This window comes from Apus apus, chromosome 5 (assembly GCF_020740795.1).
Source record: "Apus apus isolate bApuApu2 chromosome 5, bApuApu2.pri.cur, whole genome shotgun sequence".
Classification (NCBI taxonomy): domain Eukaryota; kingdom Metazoa; phylum Chordata; class Aves; order Apodiformes; family Apodidae; genus Apus; species Apus apus.
The window spans coordinates 50,525,367-50,540,881 of record NC_067286.1 but is presented as its reverse complement, the minus strand read 5'-3'; the positions used below and the strand labels follow the sequence as shown (position 1 = coordinate 50,540,881).

The 15,515-nt window shown below is 38.2% G+C and overlaps 2 protein-coding genes across 2 annotated transcripts in view; both read left to right on the top strand.

Annotated features, from left to right (window-relative positions):
• The window catches only part of LOC127385813 (alpha-1-antiproteinase 2-like), a 132,579-nt gene that overhangs the window by 19,483 nt on the left and 97,581 nt on the right, over positions 1 to 15,515 (top strand). The gene's annotated exons all lie outside the window — the stretch shown is intronic.
• The window catches only part of LOC127385816 (alpha-1-antiproteinase F-like), a 41,858-nt gene that overhangs the window by 20,619 nt on the left and 5,724 nt on the right, over positions 1 to 15,515 (top strand). The window contains exon 2 of the mRNA XM_051621975.1: positions 12,819 to 13,464. Within this exon, the coding sequence (XP_051477935.1) occupies positions 12,831 to 13,464 (634 nt within the window). The 5' untranslated portion in view covers positions 12,819 to 12,830. The remainder of the gene's footprint in view (positions 1 to 12,818; positions 13,465 to 15,515) is intronic.

The window sequence follows — 15,515 nt, the reverse complement described above, 5'->3', positions numbered from 1 at the left end:
GATGTGGGTGTGTCTGTCACTCCTGCATCAGGAGGGAGTTACAGCTGAGCCCTTCATCTATTTGTAGGAATGGCCTGTCTAACTGTAGAGCTTGAACTTGGCTCTGTGTTTGTTGCTTTATGCCCTTGTATTGACACAAAGTAGATGATTGTAGCTGTGTTGAGGTCATGGAAGGTTTTGTTCTCTTTGTCCTTCCATACGATGGATCTCCGTGTAGTTCCAAGTTGTTATTGTGTTGAGTGTTGTTGCATCATGAAGTTTCCTGAATGACCAGACATTTGTTTGCTTTTCAAGCCACAGAATTCCAGCTCAAAAAGAGAGAGTTCTTGGAACATACAAAACTAATCCACATGGAAAAAAAGTCAAGTTAGCAAGTGAAGGCAGTGGTGTAGTTAGTCAGCCAGTTCAAGACTGTGTGGGCTGGAAGATTCAGGAATTCAAATAAACAAATAAACACTCCTTTACTTTTCTTCTCTGCTCCCTCTTCCTTCCCCACACTTCTGTCCCTGGCTTCCTTCTCCTGTGAGCTACTAATTGGTATAATACTATACAGGATATGTCATTAATCTGACATTATTATTTGGTAAGAAGAGTGGATAAAATGTAGTAACTCAACATCAAAACAACATTTGGTTTTCTGTTTGGTGATTCTACTCTCTTTTCCACCTGAAAATAGCTTTTAAAATTTAAGATGATTCCTGCAATACTTAATTAGTTGAGGTAGTTTCTGCCTGAAGATTAAAAACTATCTAAAGGGGAAATATACACTGTCAAAAGTCTGCCTGCAGGATTATGATCTTTAATGGGAAAAAAAAGAATTATGTTTTTGTAACTAAGTATCAGCTGAATAAAACTTGTTTCAACAAAAGATGTCTGCAGGCGAGTTCAACTGCAAAGTGAGTTTATTACACAGATAAATGAACATTGATAGTGGTAAACCTACTCACTTTTGTGCATGACAGTGTTGATTGTGTAGTGCTTCACTCAAATGTACGAGTATGTTTGCAAAATAGAGCCTTTTCTAGATTAATGAAGTTTAGTAAAAAAAGACAGCAAACAACCAAAACCCCAAATCCCAAGCAAATAAAAACTACTCCCTCAGTGTTTTTTCTTTAGCTCATTTATGTGATAAAATATATATAAAAATCATAAGAAAAATGAAAAACTGAGTTTGTCCAGTTAGCAGAGTTCCAGAATCATAAAGTGAGTTTACTACACTGTGTCATTCTGGGTGAAACTTTTGGTCATTTTTGGGGTGTTAGTAGCATGGTCCTCACATATCTTAGCTCTTTTACATGCTAGGGATTTCTGAATTCACAGTGATTTCAAAATCAAACATTTACTTCAGAAAATCAGACCATGGATTTATATTAGAATAATCTGAAAGTAGTTTTCAATTTTAACATATTATTTTTAATAACTCCCTGCAGAGAGCTAAGTTTTCACATATGGCTTCTAACTTTTCAGTTATTTGTAACAGTGAAGTATTTTGCACTTCTATAAAAGTTTTAGTTTGTGTTTCATCAGGTACAGTTTCCTTGTTTTCTTTGAAGAGGGAAAGAATATCCATCTCCAGGCAACCCAAGGGATACCTGCATGGACAAATTACCATGAGGCAAGGTGGGGTGTGGATTACAGTGTGTTACCTACTCCACCCAATGGCTTCTCTTTATGCCACATATAAGGTCTTTGCCACTCATCCGATGAGGTGCAAACTACATTACACTCAGTGGGGGTAAGATTACCTGGGCATCCAAGCAGTTGCTGCTCATGTAATGTGATTTCACAATCTGTCTTATCTCTTAGCAACTTGTTTGTTTGGTGTACATTTACCATAGCAAAAAGTTGTATCCAAACAGAAAGAGAACTTGGAAGGGTATTACTTGCAACTCAGTACTCAGTATCATCTTAGCAAGAGTCAAAGAGGTTTCATATTTGTCTGTAGTGTAATGTACTTGTTACTGTGAAACACCTTTATGAGGTGAAATGTCCACCAAGAGTATTTTGGGAAGAGGTTTTTAGCCAGACAGTATGTTTTGTTGACTTTTTGCTGAATTGTATTTCTACATGAGTTGGAGACACTGATTTATTCAGTTATTGCAGGAAGTCAAATAAAGTAGTTCATATTGTATTTCATCTATTAATGAGAGATTTGAAGGAACTTCTGGCTTCTAACAAGAGAATGTTCTTTTAATTTATGTTTATCTCCTTTTACAAAGTAGTACATTGGATTTTTAAAAATAAAATAACAGCATTATAAATAGTTTAGTATTATTTTGTATAGATATAAAACTGACTGGGTGAAGTGTAGCTAACATATTTATCCTCATTTTCAGAAGCCTGTTGTCTCCTCTTTGTCTCCACTTCTTCTAAGTTTTTCTTTATCTTTCTGTTATTCACGCTAACATGCTGCTGCTCGCTTTTTCAGTGGTTCCACCTTGTTTTCACTTAAAATGTGCTTAAACCACTTGCCCAAAGTTGTTTAGTTCTTCAAGCAGAAATGCTGAAATTATACAACATAGTGAAACAAATTAAATCCGTACCTGCAGTTGTTAGTGCTGAAATAATTGTATCCATGGCTTAATTACTAAACTCTATGCTCTATGGGTATAGAACTACTAGAACTAAACTTATAATTTCACATTTCCTTTTTCTTTTTGTTTTCTTGCTCTAATTTACTTCTGAAACATAGAGCAAAATCTCAATTAATGTATTTTAATATTTGAGAATCCAATTCTTGAAAGCATTGCAACTGTAGCTCTCAAGGAATGGATTTTTTTAAAATTTTCATGCACATAAAAATAACTGCCCTCTGCCTCTAAAATGCTCAAATTGGATACAAGCCTGTGCATAAGCTGATGAAAACTCAAACTTTTTTGTGTTCTAAATTATTTTGAAAATCTGCCTCCTTAGAACTTAATTCACTTTTGAAAATGGGACACAGGGTCTGAAACCTTATGGCATTTCTGAAAATATGACATTATGCATTCCCATCAACATTTAGCATGTTGAGCTAAACTGCAGGGACTTTTGACATTGGTTGTTCTATCTGGAAAATGTGTACATTGGCAACACAAGTTTTCTTTTAGTGAAGTGCAACAATTGGAATGATATTTTTAAACCAGCTATGAAGGGAATCCCATTAAGCTTCCAAACCCATTGAATAAGTACCTTAAAACTGGCAGGAATGAAGCAAAAAAGGTGTCTTTTGTTGCTCAGAGGTATTTAGAAGAATAAATTAATCATGACTTGATGTGGAAAATAGCATTGCCATACCTTTTTATGTGTAATGTACAGACCACTTTCTCAAGGAGCCAGTAAAAACTAAGACAGTAATCCTGGAACTGATCTCACAACAAAAGCAGGAGCTGCTCTCTGCTATTTTTTGTGCTAGAGTACAAGAGCTGCCTCATTGGACACTGTCCAATATGTATTTGCTTGAGCGCCCACTGTTATGCTGCAGTAAATGAAAGAGAAGTAATTTAGTGTATTTTTACTGCAGGACTTGAGCATACATATAGGGACTTCTCGGAGAGTATCTGGCGCCTACAAAATCACAGCCTTGTTCATCTTCCAGTAAGCTGTTCTAGCTCCCATCGGCTCAGGAAACCGTTGCAATAGGCAAAATTGTAAATAAAGCTTGTGATACTTGAAGGACTGAAGCTTGATTCCCTTGAAAAGCCTTGAAAAAGCAGCAAGAGTTGGTATTTTCTCTGCTGACTTCAGTTCGGTTTTTAGGCCCCATGTTTTGTCTTTCAGCGACAAAACTAGGCTGTTACAACCTTGCAGGAGTTCAGAGATAATGTCTTGAGATTGCACCTGGCTGTGAACCACTGAGGCAAAACGTAAAGTCTCCACATAATTTTGCCATTGTGTGGACTGTTTGTGGGTCTGCAATTGCTCTGCAGATGTTCGGAAGCCCAGTGGAGCACAGCGGGTACTGCAGCAGAGACCTGATCCAGATCCTGCTGAAATCAGAAGGGCTTCTGTTGTCATTAGCTTGCTTGGATGAAGCCCTCTCCTGGAAGCAGCAGCCACCACTGAACAAGTCCAAAATGTGAGTTCCTTCATATTTTTCTGTCCTGCAGTTACCAAAGTTCTTCCTGCTTTAGTAGTTGTTGTAGACTGTCTCTTCACTTAACAGCTCTTGAGCAACTGTTGTTTTTTTCCTTTCCTTTCATGCCACAGCCCATTATTAAGCAACTTCAGAGCACATACATACATAATCTATACATTCTTCAATACCTGGCTTGTAAATTGATTGAGGAGGTAGAAGGGGTATGTGTCTGTGTGAAGTTTCGGTCATGTTATGGCCTGAGGAAAAAAAGAACAACTTGATTTTTTGTTTGGTTGTTTTTATTAAATTTTCTTTCTTTAGAAGGTATGTCTCTCCACTTGTGATGCTTTGGAATTTTTCCTAGAAATTCACATTTCTGGGGAGGTTTGTCCCAAATGCAACTCTATCAGAGGGCTGCTCATGTGCATGCCACCCGGAGGCCATGAGAAAGGTTCCCAGCATGACAAGGTGGTGTCCATGCATCTGAAAAGGGGCATGTTGCCTGTGCAGCAGTGGATATGCATGAAGTAAGGATACTGAATCCTTATTCCAGCAGTGAAGTTGGAAGTACAGCAGCTGTGCTGTGTCACTGATCTGGTGTCATATCTCTACACAATGTCTTAATATAACCAGCTTTTCCATTCCCAGTGTCAATGCACATATCGCTCTGTTTCCAAATAGGTTTAAAAGCATATTTAGCATTTGAAGATTTTCAAAGATTGCTGAAAAAAAAAAAAGGCAAAAAAAAGCTGGTGTGTGTTACATTGCAAATATGATGAAGGCAATTTAATTTTCATTTAGTGCCACACTTGTAACTCACGCTGCTGCTTCAGTGATACACCCCACATTTTCTGTGTCCATTGAGCTAAACCATTATAGGTACAATTTTCATAATTTGGCCTTTTCTCCCCACCTCAGACATATTAGCCATGCAGTGATGTTGCAAAAACAGTTTGAGTCATCCAGAGCCAGTTTACTGGTTACTCCGACCAACCAAGTTCAGTACATCTCTGAGGTCCTTTGCCTCTTCTAGTTTCTTTACTGAGGTAGCTGACTCTTCCAATGTCATTACTACTGGTTCCCATTATTTATTGCCCTAGAATTAATTTTCTTTAGGCTACTGTCAACATTGCCTAACAGAAGTCTTTATAAGAAGAGTAGCAAATCCCATGTCCTTTATTTGTCTTACAGAGTTTAAAGGTGTTGTTTAATCTTCAGCATATATGTCTGTCCTTGGATGTTGAACTACATAGACTGCAGAACATGTGCTCATCAAATTAATTTATTTTGTAAGTGTGATTTTCATAATGATCATGAAGTGATTGATGCTCCCAGCATCCCAAATAACAAATTTCATTTCCTTAGAGTTGCACAGGCCTGCAGTTCTCTTAGCCTAATTACATTGAAGACATTCAGATTTTTTGTTTTCTGCTAAAGTCAATGTCTGCACACGATAAATCCCATTTTGCTTATTTTTTTTTTCTTGTTGCTGAACTGTGCAAAGTCAGATCAGAATTTAAATTTTCAGCCTGTCAGAGTTGAGACAATGGAGTTTAGCTTTCTGAATACAACTGCAAATAGTTGCAATGGCAATTCACATAGCTGGAGACAGCATATCTTCTGATCAATGGTTTGGTGCAATGGACCAGTAGAACAACTACATATGCAGCTGTAGCATTTCACTATCGGGCTATTTATCTGAAAAAAATGTATATTATTTTTCCAGCCAGTGTGAATAAATCTTCGCCTGACACTTTCCAGAAGGGAAGAAATTGCTTCTTGCTGAAGTACGAAGTGTGCCCTGTTAAGAAGTGTGTTTATTTAAGTCCCAAGTATGTCTCATTGAGAGGCCATCTCTCAGATCTAGTCTCCATTCCAGGGAGTGCTTTGCTCAAGGACAGAGGCTCAAAGTTTTTCTCAGGTTTTTTTCTCATTTCCTTTTCCAGTGAGCTCATTGCCCAGAGATCAGAGAGCAAGGGCATAATGTGTTTTTACAGATTCTGCCTTCAGGAAGGAGTACACATTTTTTTCCCCTTCATTTATGTCTCCATGCTTCTAATTCACACATTTCCTCAGTTTGCATCAGCTTGTTTATGCAGACTTTGAATTTCACTTGATTTTCACAGTATTATATGGATTTTCTTGGCAGACAAAAATTTAAAAGCTGTAAATTTTCAACCAAGGCAGATCAAAGAAAATTTACAAGGGAAAGCTGTTAAAATTGCAAGAGATATAAGTGCGGGACAGTGATTCACAGACCACTTTGGAAGAGCAAAAGTTTTCTTTTGTAGCAGGAAATTCATATTTAACTGTGCTGAGGAGGAAGGGAGCTAATTTCATTGGGGAAACAATTCCCTGGCTTTTAGGAGAAGCCATCAGCAATAAACCAATACCAGTTCTGCAGTGTTATGGTTCTTCAGCTTTCTTGAGGCAAACTGCTACCTACTTATTGTCCTCAGCTCTTCTTCTCTCTCTGGTGTAACCTTGAGGCTAAGAGAGGTGCTGGAGGTGGGGGCAAAGGATGTCAGTGGAGCTGAAGGGGACCTCGTGGTGAGTCATTTGAGCAGGTGATAACTGGAATGGTGGTGGTGTTTGGAGGGCTTGTGGTACTGGGTGAGGTATTTAAAGGAAAGTCTGGGAGGACATTGAATTTTGGGGGGTGCTGTGAGGGAACGAAATTCTATCTCTGACGTGGTAGAAGAGGTTATTGTATAGAGAAGGTCTGCCGTGTCTACTAATCTGTTTCTTTCTTTCTTCTCCTGCTTCCTTTTCTGGCACTCTTCCTTCTAGCTATGAAAGCAAGAAAAGGCAAAAAGGGAGAAAGGGCTCAAGGAGACTACATGGCTCTGTTGAATCCTGTGCAGAAGAAGGGATGTCAGGAGAAGTTGGGTGGGATCCTTCCCTGCCTCCTTGCCAGAGAAAGAGAGGTGGGGAGCTGGGCAGCAGGGTAAAAGCAGTCAAGCCACAGCCACTTCTACCCTTTTCCTGAAATATGTTCTCGTTTCTGGCAAAACACTGCTGACTTTGAAAACAGTGACCCAATTCAAGAAAAGCTTCGTAGTGGTGTTACAGGAGAGCTGTATATCTTTACATATATCCATTTCCAGTGACAGGTAAGGTGTCATTTAGTGTATCTAGGGAATGTTGAAAAGTAAAGTGTATTTATTTGCTTGTAACTACCACAGGTTCTTGAAGAGTGAATGTAGGCAAAGTGTGACTTTGAACCTAGGGGCTCTGGAGAAGGACACTGAAAGTTAAAGGAATCATTGACCAGTATGCTGGGGACACAAGACATGTGGGCTGTTGTCTGTTCCATTGAGTGATGAGAGAGGGGACTGAGAGACTGAAACAGATCTTTGGAGATAAAAATGAGACATTGAAGGCAGAGGACATCCCCCTTTTGGAGGGGGTGATGTTTGTTTATCTGTTGCCTGGGTTTTGTTACCCTATAATTATTTTAAGGGAGTTTAATATAGGCAAATCTATTCTATTGGACTCAAACACACAGATTCCAGCCCAAATGGTGCTGTTAGGCTGATGCTCTCAGGTGGAGAAATGCTACAGATAGTTTTGGGATTAGAAACCATATGGCTGTATGCTTTCTGGAGATGCAAGCCCACTGCAAGCTACCCCAGTCATTGTTAGTTTGGTAGTTTGGTGAATTCTTCAACCTGTTTGTTGTGTAATGTAATGGATTTACTGGTAGGAAATCCTTGGACTAGAGGAATTGTGAAAAGTGCCACAAGTAAATAGAGATGCCTTGGAGTGCTTTCTGTTTCTGTAGGTCTTCTCTAACAGTGCTCTACCTACTGAGCAATAGTTTTTCAGAAATTCTTCAAGATCCAAACAATTTCTAAACGACCATATTTTTTGTATTGTAGGGAAACAGGTGTCTTAAGTAGGATGGATCACACCTTACAGTCTACATAGGCTGTATACTGTCCCTGATATATATTTAGTAGAAAGTACTGCAAGCTCCAGAAAAGTAGAACTTAATAGAAATTTTTTTTTTCCAGTCCTTGTTGCCTCCCTTGTAAATTATAGTTATGGGGAAGTGCTTTAGTTTCAATGGGATAACAAATTAAGAGATTCTTCTGTCTTTTTGAAGTTATACACACACCTGGTATCTGTGGTTTAACACAGGCTAAGGAGAGGCTCTGGGGCCTTGTTAATGCAGGAGAACTCCCTACTCATGTCACCAGTGGTTACTAGGTATAACAAAGGAAGGAACCTTGCATAAGCAAACCTCTTCAATGTCTTTGGTCGAAGTAGATGTATTTACCAAATTTTGCCAACTGGGCCTTAAGTACATATGAATAGCTCAGTGTTAGCTGTGTTAAGAGCCATGAGAACTTCTGAAAACTCCTGAGTGTAGTTGAGGAAATTTCCTTTTTGCTGTCCGTACCATAAGTTCAACACATGCATCATTACTCTCGAATATCCCAGTCTTCAAAATTGAACTAAATGGCTGATTTCTTTATAAATCAGTATTTTGCTTCTAGGCATGATATAAATTGTTTATAGTTGTTGAAGCTTTTTCATCAAATACAGAATTTATGCAATTGGATCAGAAACTGTTACCTTTACCTTCCTTTCTCTCATGGCTTGACACTGGAAAGACATGAAAAACAAATTTGAACTTTCTTTAATACTAGTGTCCAGAGATTCACATTACTCATATAAATTGACACTGTATTGAAATTTTTTTTCTTTCTTTCCAATTGCAGTGCAGGTTTTTTCCATGTTTGGTAGCAGGCTTTCTCCTGCAAGTGTCCTGGGGTGTGGTCTAGGTGTGTTCAAATCTAGCTTAGTCATTCATCCATCACCTTGTCATTAGCACGGCGTCTGTATTTAATAGGGCTTCCTTCCTTCCTTCATCTGAAATAAGTTTTTATATACCATGAAAACTACAGCTCATTATTAAAAGTTATCTCTAAGTGAGACTCTTAGCTCTTATTTATACAAGCAGCAGTGAGAACAGTATCTCAAGCACTCTTTCAGATAGGTGCTATGCACAGAGTGAGTCCAGTATATGTATGAGTCCAGTATACTGCTTCAAAGCCTGCTTATTCTCAAGCCTTCATTTATAAGCAACTTTTTGAAGAGGGTGTTTTTTGCAGTCTGTTGAGTTTCTTGATAGGTTGTAAACATCAACAGCTTTCACTGGTTGCATCTTTGCCTCCCAGAAAGTGTGACTGAGGTATTGTGAGTAGTGTTTCAACTGTGCTTAGAAACAGCACTGAGATCAGTATTTCATCTATTTTGTATATAGTAAGGGTTGGTTCCTCCCTGAAAATGCTTGCATTTTGAAGGGAAAATGAGAGAAAATACCATCCTAATTTTAGAATTGGAGACACAAAATGCTGTGCTTAGGAGTCTGGGTCACCTGGTGGGCTCCAAGTTGACCATGAGCCAGCAATAAGCTCTTGCAGGAAATGTAGTCATTGGCATCTTGAGCTGCATTAAGAAGAGCATCACAAGCAGGTCAAGGCAACGGATCCTTCCTCTCATTCCTGGTGTATGCATCTGGAGTGCTGCATCCAGTGCCAAGCTTCCCAGTGCAAGAAGGAAATGGGCATACTGGAGTCACTCCAGTGAAGTGGAGTGAAGAAAGGTGATTGATTGCAGTACCTAATGTGTGATGAGAGGCTTAGAGAGCTGGAAGTGTTTAGCCCAGAAAAGAAAAGGCCTGTGGGGATCTTACCAATGTACATAAACACCTGATACTTCGATGGAAGTAGTAAAAAAAGAGGTGGTCTCTTCTCAGTATTATCCAGTGATGAAACAATGGCCAATGAGCACAAATTAAAAGAAATTCCATTTAAATGTAAAGAAAACCTGGTTTAGTTCCAGTTTTTTCAAACACTGAAACAGGTTGTCCAGAGAGATTGTGGAGTCTTCATCATTGGAGGAAGTCAAAACCCAGCTGGACACCATCCTGAGCAACTTGCTGTATCTGACACTGCTTTGAGGAAAGGGTTGGACTACATGGCCTCCAGATTTCCCTTCTTCAATGCTTCAGTCATTCTCTGCCCACCGTCTTGCCCCAGCAGTCATAGGAGTTTCTTGTAGTGAGTAGAGTGGAGTGAAGGACATGAGGCTGTCTGAGCTGACCCAGCTGAACTTGGCAGACGATCAGAGGGGCCTGCTTCCCGCACCCCAGATCACAAGATACTAAGCTGGTCTAAAGATTTGTTCTATTTAACACCCACGTTCCTAGGCTTCCGCCCCCTGTCCCCAGGCCATCCTTGTAACTGGGTTCACCTGCATGCAATGGCATACCAGCTGCATTCCTTCTCTGGGGCACGGGCCCTGGAGTAGCCCAGAAGTCACTATGACAGCTCTTGTTGCCAGTGGATTGCCCGTGTGGGAGTGGATAGTCAGGCACATTTACGGCATCATTTGCTAAAGTAGCAAAACAGTGTTTTAAGCCCTGCACCTATTAGAATCATCACTGGTTTCCCCTGGAGAAAATTAAGCCCAGACATGGACATGCAGGAAGCAAACAGGCCCTGTGACAAAAGGCCAGATTGTCCCAGTGCATCAAGCCTCATCCTCCTACCTTAGTGGCAGCAATGCTACAGTCACTGAAATGATGTTCAAGGTATCTTTCTGTAGTTACTACTTCTGGTGACTCTCTTGCTTATAAAATAGTAGATTTGAGCAACTGAGATGTGTATGAATCTTTGATATTAAGAAGCAGCAAGTTCAGTTTCAGAAAACTTGGTTTGAATTTAACCTGGGCAATCAGATAGTCATGAATAATAAAAGGTCACGTGTGAAACTTACATTCAGCAAAGTTAGGTGTCCAGTAAAACTAGTTTCAACATTGTTTCCACTACCTAATCTCTAAAATTATAATGTGTGACTCACAGCCCTTAGATGATCTCAACCTTTACTAGAGGATACCCTGCTTTGTGTTCAGCAGCATACACAACTGAGCAAGGAGCTGTGCAGACCTGGTGAATACAACTGGACTCTTTTGACTGTACTGTAAGTAATATTTTTTTTTTCCAGAGGAAAAACTGTTGAGCATAAATGCAGGACAACTGTTTCTGAATAACCAGTTAAGAAATTATGAAGTTCATATTCAAGTTGCAAATTAAAGCTTTTTGTATTTTTTATTATGGTTTTGTTTTTTTAAATAAAAGATAAGTCCTCTGTGAGATAGGCACATTTGTATAGCGTAACTCTCTTTAGGAAAACTGCATCTCCAAATATTTCAGAGAGTTAAACAAAGTAAATTGATGATAACAAATGAAATGGAAGTGGGGACTCAAAGATTGCTCTCTAAAGCTTCTGGAGAGTTCAGAAGAAAAAGAAACTGGACAGTTAAAGGCTAAAAGAATTATAGTGATGGTGGAGCAAGTCATAAAGAAATGAAAGAGCTCAAATTTAAATGTGTTCTAGATATGAAAGTGAACTGTCTGAAAGTGGCTTTTCTTCAGGCTCAGGCCCTTCCTAGTGAAAGTAATACTGTTATAACTGTGATATTCAAAGGGTGTGAGTTAAGGAGTATTTATAGTAAACGTTATAAAAGCAGACATCAGCATTCTGACTTCATTGAGTTTTTTAGAGAACCAAGACACTGGAAAAGTGGAGAACACAAATATGGGGTCATAGTGGGAGCTGATAAGGATTCAATGATTTCACAAGGCACAAGGATTCAAAAAACTAAGATATTTTTCCCCTTTGAGAATCCTTAAATTTTCCTCCAGTGTATTTTACAAAGTGTGATACAGCTAGTATTGATTTCTAGACTTAAAAGTATTGCCACAGATGTGGAATGGATGGTTTCCATGATGCTGTGGAAAAGACTTTCCTGTTCTTTTGATAGCTTTTAGTACCTTTGTTCCTTCAGAATTCACTCATTCATCTTCCCATTTTATGACCGCAGCCTTCTATGCAAAAATGACCTTTTGCTATTTCTCTGACGATAAACGCCATGTTTGTTCTAAAGTTTCCTCTACTTTATATATATCTATAATTATTTCTAGGTTATTTTGTTCAGTCACTGATATGGACATGTCTTTGCACAAAGCAGGCACGCTTCTTTCCAGTTACTGCTCTGTGGACATACTACTTTTCCCTTTCTTAATAAGCAACACTGTATTTCCAGGGTCTTGATAACTTCCTAATTGCTTAAAGCATATTTCTGTGGAAAGTTTTGATTTAAAAAAAAAATATGCTAAATTGTTTAATTTTTATGAAATCACTGTAAATATTCATTTCTTCCTCAGTAACAAGTGCATTAACTTACTCTCTGGTGCCTGCCTATATGCCTATATGTAAGCCATACAAAAATGTGTAATTTTATTTTTACAAGGGAAGAACAGTGTGTGGTTTTTCTGCTTTGATTTTTAATCTTGCTAATTTAACTGACTCGCTTTGACTGGCTTCTTTACTTTTTGCTCTATAGACCTGTCCTTTGACTTACAGCTTTTTATCACTTACAGCCACATTAAAATCTCTGGAAACAAAACAGTTTCAAAGGAATTGTAACCTCACCTTAATTAGGGCATCATTGGTATTACTTCATTCCTTTTTTACTTTAATTTTTATTCTTTCATAACTACTTAAGTAGATTGAGTAATTTTCTGGAGTTTGCTTGCTTGAAATAGAAAGCTGGTACCCCTGGATTCGAATAGCTTGGAATCACCAGTAGCAAGTCACCTCTGTACAGGGAAGGTGTTGACTTGCTGCCAAGCACAAGGTAAAGAGATTTGTAAGCCAAATGTCATTTTTTTTTTTTTTTTTACAGAGTTCTAGAAACATGAAGAGGTTGTTTTTCCTGTGTCTTTTACTTGTTGGAATTCCTTCCAACAGTTATGGCTATGAACCTAACCACCAAGGCGTAAGAAACCAAAATCAAAGAGGTCAGGAAAACCAAAATAGGCTACAGCAGACTGTAGGGAAGAGTGTTTGTCAGTTTGCTTGTTGTTTCTACAAAGAGATTTCCTCTCATGAAAACAGTGGGAATGTTTTCTTCTCTCCTTTGAGCATCTCTACTGCCTTAGCAATGCTGACTCTGGGTGCCAGATCAGACACTCTGACACAGATTCTTAGGGTCCTTAACTTCAACCCAGGTGAGATTTCTGAAAATGAAATACATGAAGGTTATCGTCAGCTCATACAAATGGTGAACAGAAAGAACCAAGGGTTACAGCTGAATATGGGAAATGTCCTGTTCGTTCTTGACCGACTGAAGCCACAAGAAAGATTTTTAAGTGATCTCAGAAACTTCTATGAAGGAGAAGCTCATCCTATGAACTTCAAGAAGGCTGATCAAGCCCAGATAAAGATCAACGAATACGTAGCAGGAAGAACCAATGGGAAAATCAAGGACCTCATAAATAACCTTGATCCACTTACTGAAATTCTCCTGATTAGCTATATTTATTTTAACGGTAAGATACATACATTATTTTATCCTCCTTCATGCATTATTTCCTTTGGTCAGTCTTAGATTTCATCACCTATTTTTGCAATATAGCTTTGCAGATGGACTCATATCTTGATCTTGTTTTCCTTTTGATCTTTACTTACACATATAAAAAAGCTATTGGAACTTATATTCTGCGTCACACTGATAATAATTCCTATCAAAATGTACGGCATTTTCAAATATATTTTTTAATACATACATGTCTCTCTGGCTCAAGACTAAGTGAAGTATACTTTGAGGAAGGCATCTATATTCAGTAAAGCATTTAGTCCTATTCAGTCTAGTGGGATTTAAGCACTTTGTTAAATGCTTTGTTGGCTAGAAATCAATTTGAAATCCACTTCAACTGTTTGGGGTTTTTTGTTAGCTAATTCAGAGTTAAATTCAAAGTACATTGTTAAAGTAAAACTTAGCATCTTACCTAAAAAAAAGATGTTTACTAAATATTTTTTCTGTTGCTGAGTATGGCCATGTATCCACAGCTAAACACATAACAGTAGATTTAGTTTCACACTCATATTCTTTTTTTTTTTTCCTCCTGACTATGGCTTTATTGGTAGTGCGGCTGTAGTTCTGGTGTGTCTAGAGGCATAGTTTTCAACCTCTTTTTTTTATTTGCAGATTCTAATATTTTCCAGTGAAGAGGTGGACCCAGCAGTATCAAATACAAGGCTAATGACAATAAGCTTGTTTTTCTTGATTCACTTGTGCAGTCTGGTTAGATATAGTCTGCAGATCTTCCCAGAACTTTTCAGGCTGCCGACCTAATGAGAAGAGGAGCAAGGCTGTAAGGCTCAATCAGTGGTCTAATAACAAATATTGCATCTTTTTTCAAACCTTATCTGTCTTACTAATTTTATTGTATTCTGGAAACAAAGAAACTGTACTTAGAAAAATAATACTCCATAATTTATCTGATAAAAATGTCATTAAGATTTTTAACTGAATCAGAGAAGTCATATTGGAAATGCCATTATTTTAAAAGAAAAGCTATTATTTTTAAAACTGTTACCCTGGATGCTTCTACTCTCTGCCCCAACATGAGAGTTCCCCTGAAAGTAATTTAAAACCATGTTTTGGTTTTGTTTTGCTTTTCATCTCCCTGTGCTAATCTCTGAATATCTGGCCACAGCTTGATGGAGCTGTTTGAAATACAGATGATTGATGTTATTTCTCTTGAACACTTACTTGTTTGTCTCAAATAATGTTTTTAAGATAGGCTTTTATTTATCATCAAGCACACCTGTCAAAACAGGCAAAAAAGCTGTGATTCTTCTTTTACTGAAAGGTGTTTGAAGAATGAGCAATAGATTTAGTAGCACAGCAGGGAAAAAAGTCTGAGAAACCTTCTACTAAAGATAGCTTTTAATTACAGGTAACTTTTACATTCTAAAAATAACAATATTAATTTTTTTGTTCTTGTTTAAATTATCACTGGAAAGATTTCCTAGCTTCTTGAAAGATGGCAGAGATTTAGTTTTACCTCTTCCATTATAAAGTAAATAGATCAAAGAATATCATTAATAGCAACAATAAGGATTTTAATCTTGAAATTGAGAGTAGATTAATGCTGGGATTAATCTGGTGAAGATCTCTAAAGCTTAGGTATATGCATAACCAGTCTGTACCTTCCAGGCTATTCTCCACTCTGTGCATTACAACCTTTCTTGCACAGTACTGGTGACTCTCCTCCCACTTTTAGTGGTGCAGTATAGTGTAGAAGTCCTTCCTTAAGGCCAAAAGTCCAGCAACATTTTCCTGGCTCTCAGCCAGCAGTCATACTCTTCCACTGCAGCACACTAGCCCAGCTGGTCACCACAAAGTATCCTGCTTCCAAGTTCCTTTTTCCACTATAATGCTGTGAAGCATTTAAGAAAGGTGCTATCCCTAGAAGGCAGCCTCCTAAGAAAGAAGTGAGTGTAGGAATGAGTTCCTCTGAAACAGGAGGAAAGGACTGTGAAAATCATCTCTTTCTAATCTGTGTGCTAAATCCTAACATCCTACTCAGTGCGC